The 13,527-nt window shown below is 41.1% G+C and overlaps 1 protein-coding gene across 3 annotated transcripts in view; it reads right to left on the bottom strand.

The window, feature by feature from the left end:
• Positions 1-13,527, bottom strand: part of LOC133479201 (activin receptor type-2A-like) — a 68,445-nt gene that overhangs the window by 12,888 nt on the left and 42,030 nt on the right. For 2 of the 3 annotated variants that reach the window (XM_061775820.1, XM_061775829.1), the window contains exons 5-7: positions 9,334-9,357; positions 2,009-2,152; positions 942-1,085 (exon numbers count right to left, since the gene is read on the bottom strand). In XM_061775820.1, coding sequence (XP_061631804.1) covers positions 942-1,085; positions 2,009-2,152; positions 9,334-9,357 — 312 coding nt within the window. The remainder of the gene's footprint in view (positions 1-941; positions 1,086-2,008; positions 2,153-9,333; positions 9,358-13,527) is intronic. The other variant, XM_061775839.1, reaches the window with a different exon arrangement.

Below are 13,527 nucleotides of genomic sequence, written 5' to 3'. Positions count from 1 at the left end.
GGATAAACTCCGACTGCAACGAACAATCAAAACTGCTGAAAGGATTGTCGGTACCCCCCTACACACACTTGAGGACTTGGACGTTGCCAGAACTAAGACAAGAGCGTGCAAAATCCTCTCGACCCTCCACATCCCAGTCACCAGCTCTTCCGGCTCCTTCCGTCAGATAGGCGCTACCGATCAATGCAAACTAGAACTAGCAGACATTCCAACAGCTTCTTCCCTCTTGCAATCAACTTCTTAAACAGCTAACCTACAATTCCATTGCAACATGCTGCCAATTTTTTTTGTCTGAGTTTGTTGGCACACCTCTGTAAGGCCAATTATATACTACTTGTGCACTCACTGTAGTAGTCTCGCCACGCTGCACTATTTGCATATCTGTTGTTGACCAATACTGGCCACTCATGCCAGAGTAGCATCTGCCCCATTTGCACACTGACTGAGGAGTATCTGCAACATTTGCACAATCAACATTGTCCCAGTTTATCGCACTAATCGTTACTTTAAATTTCATACACTCCTTGAAGTCTCAGCGCCCTTTGCACATTGGTCATTGCACCGGACTATTGCGAGATTAGTCATTCGAACTGCTCTAAGTGCTAGAGGACCCTGCATCTTTTTGCAAAATTGTCAAAAAAACCAACAAAACAACAAAAAAACATCTGTACCAGCATTACCTGATAACTAGGAACCCTTTATTGCTCAGTGACTGTTTTTCTCAATGTCTTTATGTCTCAAAAGTGTTCTCTGTCAATTGACTGTCTGTTGTTGTACTAGAGCGGCTCCAACTACCGGAGACAAATTCCTTGTGTGTTTTTTGGACAGACTTGGCAAATAAAGATGATTCTGATTCTGATGACAATCCACTGCACCCACGAAATTGCTGTGATTACATGGACAAACACAAAAGAAACCAGTAAGGTTTTCAGGCAGCCTACCTTGTCATGGTAGGTGGTGATGAGCCACAACTCCAAGTCGAGGTTGTTGTTCCTCTTTTCCACGCCAATGAAGTGTAGGATATTTTCGTGCTTCATGCCGCTCATGCTGTAAATCTCGTACTCATTCTGCCATGAAAGTTTGTCCTACAACATAAACGATCAGGCTGTTACTCCTGTGATCAATCTACAAAATTAAAATTGGTATTGAACATGAGGTTGGAGGGTTGCAAAATTCCAGGAATTTATGGGAATAAAAAAGGAATTTACAAAACTGAAGGATGACTCTTAATGGGGAACACACATACTGTATAGTTGGAGAAAATATTGTTTAGCATAATTCTGACTAAAATAACCAGATATCTTGCATGTACTGTTGAATATTACTGCCTGAAAGGATTTAGCAATAATGCAGAGGCTTGATTTGCATAATTGTAATATTGTGCAAGGATGTCTTGGATACCTTTTGATTCATCCTTCCAATTTGGAATGTTCCCAAAATTTTCCAGGCTTAACTTCCCATAGAAACTTTTCTACCTCTGAAATCTTAGTCAGGGAAGAAAAAATAAATATCCATCCATCCATCCATTTTCTACCGCTTTTCCAAGGTCGGGTCACAGTAGCTTTAGCAGGGACACCCAGACTTCCCTCTCCCCAGCTACTTAATCCAGTTCTTCCAGGGAAATCCCGAGGCGTTCCCAGGCCAGCCGAAAGATGTAGTCTCTCCAGCGTGTCCTGGGACGTGCCCGGAACACCTCACCAGGGAGGCATCCGAATCAGATGCCCCAGCCACCTCATCTGGCTCCTCTCGATGTGGAGGAGCAGCGGCTCTACTCTGAGATCCTCCCGGATGACAGAGCTTCTCACCCTATTTCTAAGGGAGAGCCTGGACACCATGCGGAGGAAACTCATTTCGGCCGCTCGATAATAAAATAAAATTTAAAAAAAAACATTTTCCATAACAGAACAGTGCCTATGGACTCCTTATCCTTTATGCTTCAAAGTTTCTGTTCTCTTGTTCACATTTTATGTGGAGCTAATGACACTGAAATACATCAAGAGATGAACACCTGAATTGGGAAGATTTTCACAGCCACATATTCGCTAAGCAGCTGGGCCTTCCATACGCAGCCGAAGCGCCCCCTGGCCTTGACCTCAATCAGCTGCAATGGTTTATGTCCCAGGATAGGAGATGGTGGCGAAGGTCCAGGATCCTGCGGGAAGAAGGTAAAACATTAAAATTATGTTGACTTACAGTGAAAGTGAGCACGCGCTGGCCTGTCATTGCTTTTTTCTTTGCAAGTATGTTTCACATTCCTACAAGGGCTTGTTGTCACTATCTAATAGGACTTTGTTCCATAAGAGGCAATAATGAGGGAAAGCCGCGATACTATGAAGTCGAACAAATCAACCGATATTTTTTGCCTGTAAAATTTGACCACCTTCATTCATGACATCACATGAGACATGAGAATATTGCGTAAGACCTAAAATTACTACTTTACAAGACCTAGGTTTCAACAAGCAAAGGATTAATTCTGTGCATATCTTTGCCTGTGGACCAGCCTCAACAAGGAAGTAAAGAAGACTTATTGGTTATAAGTTACACTAAATTGCCAAAAGTAATCGCTCACCTGCCTTGACTCACATACAGTGGGTACAGAAAGTATTCAGACCCCCTTAAATTTTTCACTCTTTGTTATATTGCAGCCATTTGCAATAATCATTTAAGTTCATTTTTTCCTCATTAATGTACACACAGCACCCATATTGACAGAAAGGAAAACGGAATTGTTGAAATTTTCGCAGATTTATTCAAAAAGAAAAACTGAAATATCACAAAGCCAGACCCTTTGCTGTGACATTCATATATTTAACTCGGGTGCTGTCCATTTCTTCTGATCATCCTTGCGATAGGTCTACACCTTCATTGGAGTCCAGCTGTGACTGATTATACTGATTGGACTTGATTAGCAAAGCCACACACCTGTATATATAAGACCTTACAGCTCACAGTGCATGTCAGAGCGAATGAGAATCATGAGTTCAAAGGAACTGCCTGGAGAGCTCAGAGACAGAATTGTGGCAAGGCACAGATCTGGCCAAGGTTACAAAAACATTTCTGCTGCACTTAAGGTTCCTCAGAGCACAGTGGCCTCCATAATCCTGAAATGGAAGATGTTTGGGCTGACCAGAACCCTTCCTAGAGCTGGCTCTCCAGCCAAACTGAACTATCGGGGGAGAAGAGCCTTGGTGAGAGAGGTAAAGAAGAACCCAAAGATCACTGTGGCTGAGCTCCTGAGATGCAGTCGGGAGGTGGGAGAAAGTTCTAGAAAGTCAACCATCACTGCAGCCCTCCACCAGTCGGGGCTTTATGGCAGAGTGGCCCAACGGAAGCCTCTCCTCAGTGCAAGACACATGAAAGCCCGCATGGAGTTTGCTAAAATAAAGTTGAAGAATTCCAAAATGGTGAGAAATAAGATTATCCGCTCTGATGAGACCAAGATAGAACTTTTTGGCCTTAATTCTATGCGGTATGTGTAGAGAAATACAGTCCAATACAGTCCCAACAGTGAAGCATGGTGGTGGCAGCATCATGCTGTGGGGGTGTTTTTCAGCTGCAGAGACAGGACGACTGGTTGCAATTGAAGGAAAGAATGGGGCCATGTACAGGGATATCCTGGATGAAAACCCTCTCCAGAGTGATCAGGACCTCAGACCGGGCCGAAGGTTCACCTTCTAACAAGACAATGACCCTAAGCACACAGCTAAAATAACGAAGGAGTGGATTCAGAACAAGTCCGTGACTTGAATGGTCCAGCCAGAGTCCTGACTTAAACCCAATAGAGCATCTCTGGAAAGATCTGAAAATGGCTGTCCACCAACGTTCACCATCCAACCTGACAGAACTGGAGAGGATCTGCAAGGAGGAATGGCAGAGGATCCCCAAATCCAGGTGTGAAAAACATGTTGCATCATTCCCAAAAAGACTCATGGCTGTATTAGCTCAAAAGGGTGCTTCTACTAAATACTGAGCAAAGGGTCACATGAATGTCATCAGGACCAACTGCCTTTCCATTTTTCATCCTCTTTAATGCCTTTTTAACTTCTCCCTTACTAATCATTGCCACTTCCTGGTCTCCCACACTTGGCTCTTCTACTCTCCCTTCTCTCTTATTTTGCCCCATTCATCAACTACTCGAAGTATTCTTTCCATCTAGCTAGCATAACATATTTCCATCTCTAGCCTTAATCACCCTAACCTGCTGCACATCCTTCCCATCTCTATCCCTCTGTCTGGCCAGCCTGTATAGATTATTTTCTCTTTCTATAGTGTCCAACCTGCCATACATGTCATCATATGCCTCTTGTTTGGCCTTTGCCACCTCTACCTTAGCCCTGTGTCGCATCTCAATGTATTCCTTTCGCCTCTCCTCGGTCTTCTCAGTGTCCCACTTCTTCTTAGCTAACCTTTTTCCTTGTATGATTTGCTGTACTGTGAGGTGCCACCACAAAGTCTCCTTCTCTCCTTTCCTGCCAGAAGATACACCAATTACTAAAAGACCAATCCGGTATGGAATTCTTTGGATGAACGCTCATATTTGTTTGGCAAAGTTTTAAGCCGGATGCCCTTCCTGACGCAACCCTCTGCATTTAACCGGGCTTGGGACCGGCCTGCAGTTTGCACTGGCTTGTGCCCCCCATAGGGCTGCACTATAACAAAGAGTGAAAAATTTAAGGGGGTCTGAATACTTTCCATACCCACTGTATGATCTGAAATGACATTCCCTTCTTAATCAATAAGGTTTAATAAGACGTCGGTCCACCCTTTACCACTATAACAGCTTTAGTTCTTCTGAAAAGGCTTTCCACAAGGTTTAGAAGTATGTTTAGGGATTTTCTGACCACTCTTCCAGAAGGGTATTTGTGAGGTCACACAGTGATGTTGGACGAGAAGGCCTGGCTCTCAGTCTACGCTCTAATTCATCCCAAAGCTGATTTATGGGGTTGAGGTCATGACTCTGTGCAGGCCATCCATGACCCATTTGAAGTGGAATAAACCATGAGAGAAGGTTAATTCCAACAACAATTGGAATTAACCTTCTCTCATGGCTGAGAGAAGGAGGTTGGGTGACAACCTCCTTCTCTCTGGCTGAGAGAAGGAGGTTGTCACCCAGGATTTCACGGTAAAAGGCTCCATCCATATCTCACTTGATGCGGTGAAGTTCACTTGTCCTCTTTGCAGAAACACCCCCAAAACATAATGCTTCCACCTCCATGCTTGACTCTGAAGATGGTGTTCTTGGGGTCATAGTCTGAATTCCTCTTCCTCCAAATACAGCGAGTCAAACGGATTCCAAACAGCTTGATTTTTCTTTCATCTGACCACATCACCTTCTCCCATTCATTCTCTGAATCATTCAGGTCTTCACTTAGGAAACTTCGGACGGGCCGGTACATGTGCCTTCTTGAGCAGGGGGACCTTGCGGGCACTGCAGGATTTTAATCAATTACGGCGTCCTGCGTTACCAATGTTTTTCTTGGTGACTGCGGTCCCAGCTGCCTTGAAATCATTGACAACTCCTCCCTTGTAGTTCTGGGCTGATGCCTAACCTCTCTCATAATGGTTAATACACCACAAGATGAAATCTTGCGAGGAGCCCCAGCCTGAGGGAGATTGACAGACATTTTATATTTATTCCATTTTGTAATTACTGCACCGACAGTTGTCTCCTTCTCACCCAGCCTCTTGCCAATGGTCTTGTCGCCCATTCCAGCCTTGTGCAGGTCTACAATCTTGACCCTGATCTCCTTATAAAGTTCTTTGATCTTGCCCATGATGGAGAGGTTGGTGTCTGACTGATTGATTCTGTGGACAGGTGTCTTTATACAGGTAACAAGTTGAGATAGGTGTCTTTCAAACAGCTAACGAATTTAGATTTGGAGTACTGTCTTGAAGTGAGAGGACTAGTCTGTGGGAGCCAAAATTCTTTATTGTTGGTTGGGGATCAAATATTTATTTCACACAATGAAATGCAAATAATTTGTAATCTTTTTTTTTTTTTTTTTTAAATGTGATTTTCTTTAAGATATTCTCTCTCACTGTTAACATAAATCTACCATCAAAATTATAGACCACTCATGTCTTTATCAGGGGTTGAAATAGCAAAATCACTGAGGGATCAATTCTTTCCTCCACTGTATATTGAAGAATCCAGCATGACGTCTTTTAAAAAAGAACTTTTACTGTATCTTTTAAGACAAATGCGGTTGAAATAACTCTACTATAATTAGCGAGGAAAGTGTCTACTACCTCTTGGTTGGTACGGAGGAACAAAAGATAAATTAAACAAAAAATCATTAAGAGAAGGAAGTGTGTGTGTCCCTATTAACCGCATACAAACTTCAGTGAAAGCAAAGACACCAAATGTTCCAAATCGAAAAGGTTAAAAATTGTTCTGGATTAAACTGATCACGCTCACATGCGACTTTACGGAAAGGGTGGGGTTCAGGTTTGTTAGGACATAGAAGGAGAAACATTGAGTGAGGGGAGGGATACAACAAGGCATGCATGGGGGTGTCACTTTTCGCACAGCTAAAAAGTTACCCATAGATGCTGTCTCATGTTGACTGACTTTGATGAAGGCAGTTATGTTGCTGGAAACTTTCCTCTGCAGAGGGTGTGAGGGGAAATGAAAGAAGGTATCATTCTGCCACTCCGGCAATGTTCCTGTTTTCACTTGAACAGAGGTGCTTATGCGATAAGCTAGGGCAAGTTTCAAAACCCTGAGGCCAACCGGATACACTCTCCCATTGTTTTCAAGCTGCGGAAGTGCAAGCTTGTCAATCCAAGGCTGTCTGAATGGGCAATTAAGGGTGAGGCTCAGCATACAAATATCACCTCCAGAAAAAAAGATATTGATGGATACATAGTCTGACTAAACGGAGGGGGGGGAGGGGATCAGCAACTGCACTTAACAGAGAAGACAATTAGTTTAATGGGATAAAATTTGAAAATTTGATTCCAGCAACTATGCAAAGGCAAAATGAAAATAATCAGGTCAATTCATACGTTCAGAAGCTAAGGCCCTGTTTGCACAAAACCGTTTACAAAAAAATAGGGATTATATCTGTTGCTATGTCCCATTGTTTACATAGCAATGTTGTTGGAGAACAAAAACGAACTTGTCTCTCATTGTAGTTGCATTCTGGAACACAGGGCTGTTGCTACATGTGTCGCTCAAGATAATGAACTTGTTGACACGCATTACTCCTATAGTTGAAATTTTCTACTGAAATATACGCCGAGAACAGTACTAAAAATGTGTTTTGGACGAAAGGAAAGTCCAGTAGCATGTTATGCAGATGACTGTTCAGGGTGGCAGCTCTGTATAAATGGGAATTGTTTCAATGTCTGAAAGCGGCACAGTGACCGACTGGTTAGCACATTTGCCTCACAGTTCTGAGGACTGGGATTCAAATCCCGGCCCCGCCTGTGTGGAGTTTGCATGTTCTCCCCGTGCCTGCGTGGGTTTTCTCCTCCCACATCCCAAAAACATGCATGGTAGGTTGATTGAAGACTCTAAATTACCCTTAGGTGGGAATGTGTGCGCGAATGGTTGATTGTTTATGTGCGCCCTGCGATTGGCTGTCGAACAGTTCAGGGTGTACCCCGCCTCTCGCCCGAAGATAGCTGGGATAGGCTCCAGCACGCCCACGACCCTTGTGAGGATAAAGCGGTACTGAAAATGGATGGATGTCATGGAAGGCAAAAGAAACTGCAGTTTTTACTAGATCTTTTTTTGTAAGTGCCCTGAAATTCATGATTCATGTAAGGTAAAACCGTATTGTCTGCCTGCACCATACAGTGTTAACAAAAGCTGAATATCAATTGTGCTCAAAAAAGTCTGTCTTGTACTGTATACGAAAAGGATCAGTGACGGACCGATTACTTCTAAACCTTTCAAGATTCGATTGTGATGAGCTGCAGCTTCCTGTTAGATAACTCAATGGCACATCTATATTCGAGATGATTGTGATGTTGGCATCATCTAAAAACAGGTTACAGAAAGACTGCCTGGGCAGAGGGTCAATCAGGAGTCACTGCATCTCCTGCCACTAGCACATCGCCACTGCATCAAGTGGCGATGCATAACGCTTAGTCAGCACAACACAGGAAGCCGGGCACCAACAGTCTCCTGCTTCACACCAATCCTCTCAACAATCAGCCATTTCACAATCGCTAATCGAGTCACAGCATATTTTTTGCTTGAAATTCAATTGAATCACATACAGTATACACAGAAAGTGCAAGTGCGTAAAACAACAATCACACTACTCACAAAAAGTTAGGGATATTAGGCTTTCAGGTGAAATTTCAGGATGGAACTAAAATGCACTATAACATTTACAGGTGTGCTTAATTTGACCTTATGTTAACGTTTGAAAGAAAATGTCTAACTGTTCAATTGTTTCAATACATTTTCCGTAGCTTGCTGTTTTCTAACAAGGAGCTTAACGGCAATATCCACAGCAAATTTCCAGGGTGTCTACTTGTATGCCTTTCTGTTACTTTTCCAGTCTCTCTGTATGTCTGTTGCAACCTGCTGAGGACATGTGCCGTTTTGGTCTCAAAATGTCATCATGTGAACAACATGATGAAGAGGACTGTTTAAATAACAGTTCTCCCTGAACTAGGAAATGTATTGCTCCAGTCATGGATCAAACACCTTAAACGAATTACTGAAACATTTGGACACGTACATTAAATGGTTTACAGAAGGTCAAATTAAGTTCACCTCTAAAGGTCATAGTGCATTTTAGGTTCATCCTGAAATTTCACCCAAATGACTGATATCATAAACCTTTTGTGAGTCGTGAATTTGACTATGCATGTTGAAAGACTGGTGTTGCGGTATTTATCATCCAGCTGGGGTCCCTTTGAAAGGGACAAAAATGGAAAATAATAATGCTAATTGAGTTACTCTGCATTTACACGTCAACGTGGGAAAAAGGCAGCAAACTGGCCATCAGTGGAGCCGACTCAACCACAATGTTACATAAACATCACATGTGGACATTCACATGAAAAAATAAAAATAAAAGGGGGAGGGGGGAGGGCTGCATTTGGAGCTGTGGAGTCACCTCCTTTCCACCATGCACAACACATTTTCAGCAGGGAACACAAAAGACATTCACTCGTGCATTAAACTCAGGCAGCAAAAAATAAACATAAAAGAAAAACAGACAGAAATGTGCTGGGTATTAAATGAACAAGACGTTGTGGAAGAGAATAAGAAAATGACAGTCTGGGACTTAAGTGGAGAATTCATATGGAACCCAAAGGAGGGGACAAATTAATAGTGTTTCAACTACACAATTGAACTGCTCTTACCTCCACCATAATGTGAAAGGGGTGCTTTATGAAAAAGAACATAAGAAGCAAACAGAGAAATTATTGATATCTTATGTCAGTTAGCGGATGGAAAGAGAGAGAAGGTAGCAGATGATGGAAGGATTTCTTCCAGCCTCACCCCAACTTTGTCATGTCTGGAACGTTGATGGTATTAAAAAAAATAAGATTATGATGACAGCAATGCTAGATGACATTGTCAAAGTGTTAGGAAGAAAAAGAAAAACTCTCTAGCATGCAGCTGCGATCACAAGTAAGCAATGAGAATCATAGAATCTCAGATTTGTCATTTCAAATATTCTGCATCTCTAGTCTTTTTTGTTTTGAGCAGTTTAGTCAGATGTTCACATATTATCTTGGATTAACTACATCGATGGACATCCTCTGGCTTCACTTCTAGAGTGTTTGCACTGTTTGTCTCGAATGAAACGAGGAAACGAAGCACCATGGTCCTCTAACACTGTAAAAAGATTTCATAAAAAATATGGAAAATGCCTACATATTGGCACCAATACAAGTAATGTAGGTAGTTCTAAGAAAAAGAACAGAATGGAAATTGCTAATGTTGAAATCACACTTCATAATTAAGCACTGCAGCCCCTCAGTGTAATACCTGCAGGTTGAGAACATCAATACCAGTTTGCCAGACACTGGTGTGAATATTGGATGCCTGGTGGCAAGTATGCAGTCTGTGAAGAAATTGCTATCCTGCTCGATCCATTTAATTATCGATGGGGTCTCTGGGAACAGTTTTGCCCCATTTTTCCCCCCTCAAGTCATCTATGATCACAGATTAATCTGGTTACTGACCGCTTGTTTCCACACTTCTAAATCCCAGTTTACATGGTTAATCTAATCTTTGGTCAAACTCTGTCTGACTATTCTTTTCAGCTGTGGGAATCAAACATGGAAGATGTGGTACAAGTCAAGTGGCTGAAGAAATAGCTTTAGAGCTCTGTGCATCTCATATGGAATATTTTACTTTTGACACCAAGGAGGTCTGGCTTTTCCTCTTTCGGTTATGGTGGCACTACAGGGCAGGAAAAACAGACCCTGATATTTGATGGATGAAAGTCTATACATACAAGAAAAATGTAGTTACCAGTCAAATATGCTATGTGTTCCTCCCTCTTTCAAATTGTCATAGTCCGATTACGGTGTTTTTAAGCAATGTTTGTATCTAATCGATTTAATGACATAGCTGTGTTTTCTTTAGTGCACATAAACTTAGCACTGAACATCAACTAGCAGCAAGAGAGAGATGCAGATAAAGGCACAGAAATTGTAGTTGAAACACTCTCCATTAATGCATGTAAAATTTGGTTGAGTAGGACTGAAAAATATACCGTAGTTTCTAGTGTATAATCCCCCCCCCAAAAAAAACAATCTGAAGTGGAGAGAGCGCAATATACATATGCACAGTGGAACCTTGATAAAACGGATCCCGATATAACAGATATCGGATAAAACGGACCGTCGGGACTGAACAATGTGTCCAAAAATAGTTTAGATTTTTCACTTAAAATGCCGTTGGCAGTCTGTTAGTTCCAGAATTGGCCACTGTTGTTTATTGACGCTCTGGCACAATGCAGGCAGAGAATGGGAGACACACGTTTCCAAGTCACAGATATACAATAAAAGTAGATCCTCCCATGCCTACGTGGCGGACATGTTGAATGTGGGGCATTTTCTTTTGTCATGCCATTCGCCTTTGGCAACAGATTTGGAACGAGGAAGCACGCTAATTCCCCTCGGCACATGAAAACAACGTGCCTATGATGAGTACTGTACGTCAATGTCACCATGACCAAGCACACCGGCGTGGTAAATTTGGATAAAATCTGAAACTTTCAAACATTTTCAAGCTTTTTTATATTTATTTACAATAACTTTGTGCTGTACTGGGCAGTTTAGGCCACAAAAAACACAAATAAACAACTTTCACTATTAAACAGCTGCATCTCATTCACAATGCTGCAGCTCGGGTTCTGACCAGAACAAAGAGGTCAGAGCATATTACCCCAATTCTGAAGTCTTTACACTAGCTTCCAGTCAGCTTTAGAATAGATTTTAAAGTTCTGCTACTGGTCTATAAATCACTGAACGGTTTAGGTCCTGAATACATGAATGCAATGCTAATGGAATATAAACCCAGTAGGGCTCTGAGATCGACAGACTAGTCAAATAGTGGAGCACAGAGTCCAAAGCATTTAGCTATTATGCTGCACACAAATGGGATAAATTGCCAACACAAGTGACATCAGCCCTAAGTGTGCATGTTTTTAAGTCCAGGTAAAAAAAAACTACTTTTTTCGCATTTCCACTTTTAAATGATATTTCTTGCACTGTATGCTGTTTCAATTGTATTTTTATTTAATTAAATTGTTTCCTCTATTTGTTCTAAATGTTTATAAGCTGTTTTTATTGGTTTTTAACTGCTTTTAATCATGTAAAGCACATTGTGTACCTCGTGTACGAAATGCGCTATATAAATAAATTTGCTTTGCTTATTACCAACTTCAAAGGTTAATCCCAAATGCAGGATGCAGGAAAATATTATGTCCAATATTTTTCCGTTTTTATTGGCGATTGCTAAATTTGAAGTTAGTTCAATCTGTGTTGTGACATAATCCCTAACATCGCTCTGTTGCTTAATACATTTAACTTTAACATCCATAAACTAATTAGATTAATGTAAGCGTGTTTCCTAATTACCGTAATTTCTCGTGTATAATGCGCATTTCCCCCAAAATTTTTTTGTCAAAAGCCAATAGTGCGCATTATACATAGGTATAGGGGCAAATGGAAAAAACATTTTATAAATGTATGCCGCCATCTAGTGGTTATGAAAAAGCTGTACACTTTCATTCCAAAATGCCACCGCCACCTAATGGTTATAAAAAACGTGTAGCCAACACTTTCATTCCAATATGACAGGGGTACGTATGACTGCATACATGTACAGTTTTGCTCATAAATTGACATACCGTGGCAGAATTTGTGAAATATTTATTTTATTTTTTATTTTATTTTTTATATATGACTGATGATTTAACAACAACCATCATTAATTTCTTTATGGTTATGTTTTGTTGAATGATAATGCTTTTCTGAAATGCTTGACCGTTTAATTTGAATCCCATTAAAATTAAATGAAATGTGTTACGCCGTATGTGATTATGTATTCAAATAAAGTGCTTACTACAGAATAATTCTTTGAAAAAAACTAACAAAATACAGATAATACTTCATGTTTTAATCATATGGGTAGAAGCAAAATCATGCATTGTAAAAATGCATTATACATAGATAGAAGGGTTTTCCAGAATTTTGAGGTCAACTTTGGGGGTGCGTATAATACATGGGTGCGCATTATACACGAGAAATTACGGTAATACAAGATCTACTAGCGGATCAACTCTTGTCGCCGAAGTTACGTGTACTTCGCTGTTCCACTGGGACCACAACCAGGGCCACGACCCGCAGGCAGCACCTCAAAGCGGAAATACAAAAGACCAGTGCAACAAATGCGACACTGGCTGATCTGATGAGCAAAAACATTGCTTAAACGTAAGAGTAGCAATAGAGGATGTCCACTCCAGAGGTGGGTAGAGTAGCCAAATATTGTACTCAAGAATTACTTGAAAATAATGTGACTCAAGTAAAAGTAAAAGGTAGTCCTTCAAAAAATTACTTGAGTATGCGTAAAAAGTACACGGTGAAATAATTACTCAAATACTGAGTAAATAGTGAGTAACTTCAGATTTTTTAACCACAGCATGAACATAAATAAAAATAATTACAAAATAAAATTCTAATTCTGCAAATTCTGATGTTGCTGTGTGTGGGCTTGTGTGTATGCACAGTCAAAACTACAACAAAACATCTGCAATTTACTGCACGGTGTTATAAGTGAGCTGAAATATCTACGTTTGGGCAGACAGTGCCCGTCAAATACTACAATACACGAAAGCTGTTGTTTTTGTTCGTCTAAACTTAAACATGACGAGTTGCCTGCCGTTGCCTTCATGATAACGACGACCTTCCCAACATGGCCGCCACATAGGCACGAGGACAAGTCGGACTGGCTTATCTAGTTTTAATACCTATGCCCGGGAAGCACAATTGAAGATGAGAAGTGAGGTCATGTGACTTTCTTGTGTAGTTTTATTGGTG

The sequence above is a fragment of the Phyllopteryx taeniolatus genome, chromosome 1 (assembly GCF_024500385.1).
Source record: "Phyllopteryx taeniolatus isolate TA_2022b chromosome 1, UOR_Ptae_1.2, whole genome shotgun sequence".
NCBI lineage: Eukaryota > Metazoa > Chordata > Actinopteri > Syngnathiformes > Syngnathidae > Phyllopteryx > Phyllopteryx taeniolatus.
Note: the sequence above shows the minus strand (reverse complement) of the source record. Positions and strands in the feature narration are given on the sequence as shown.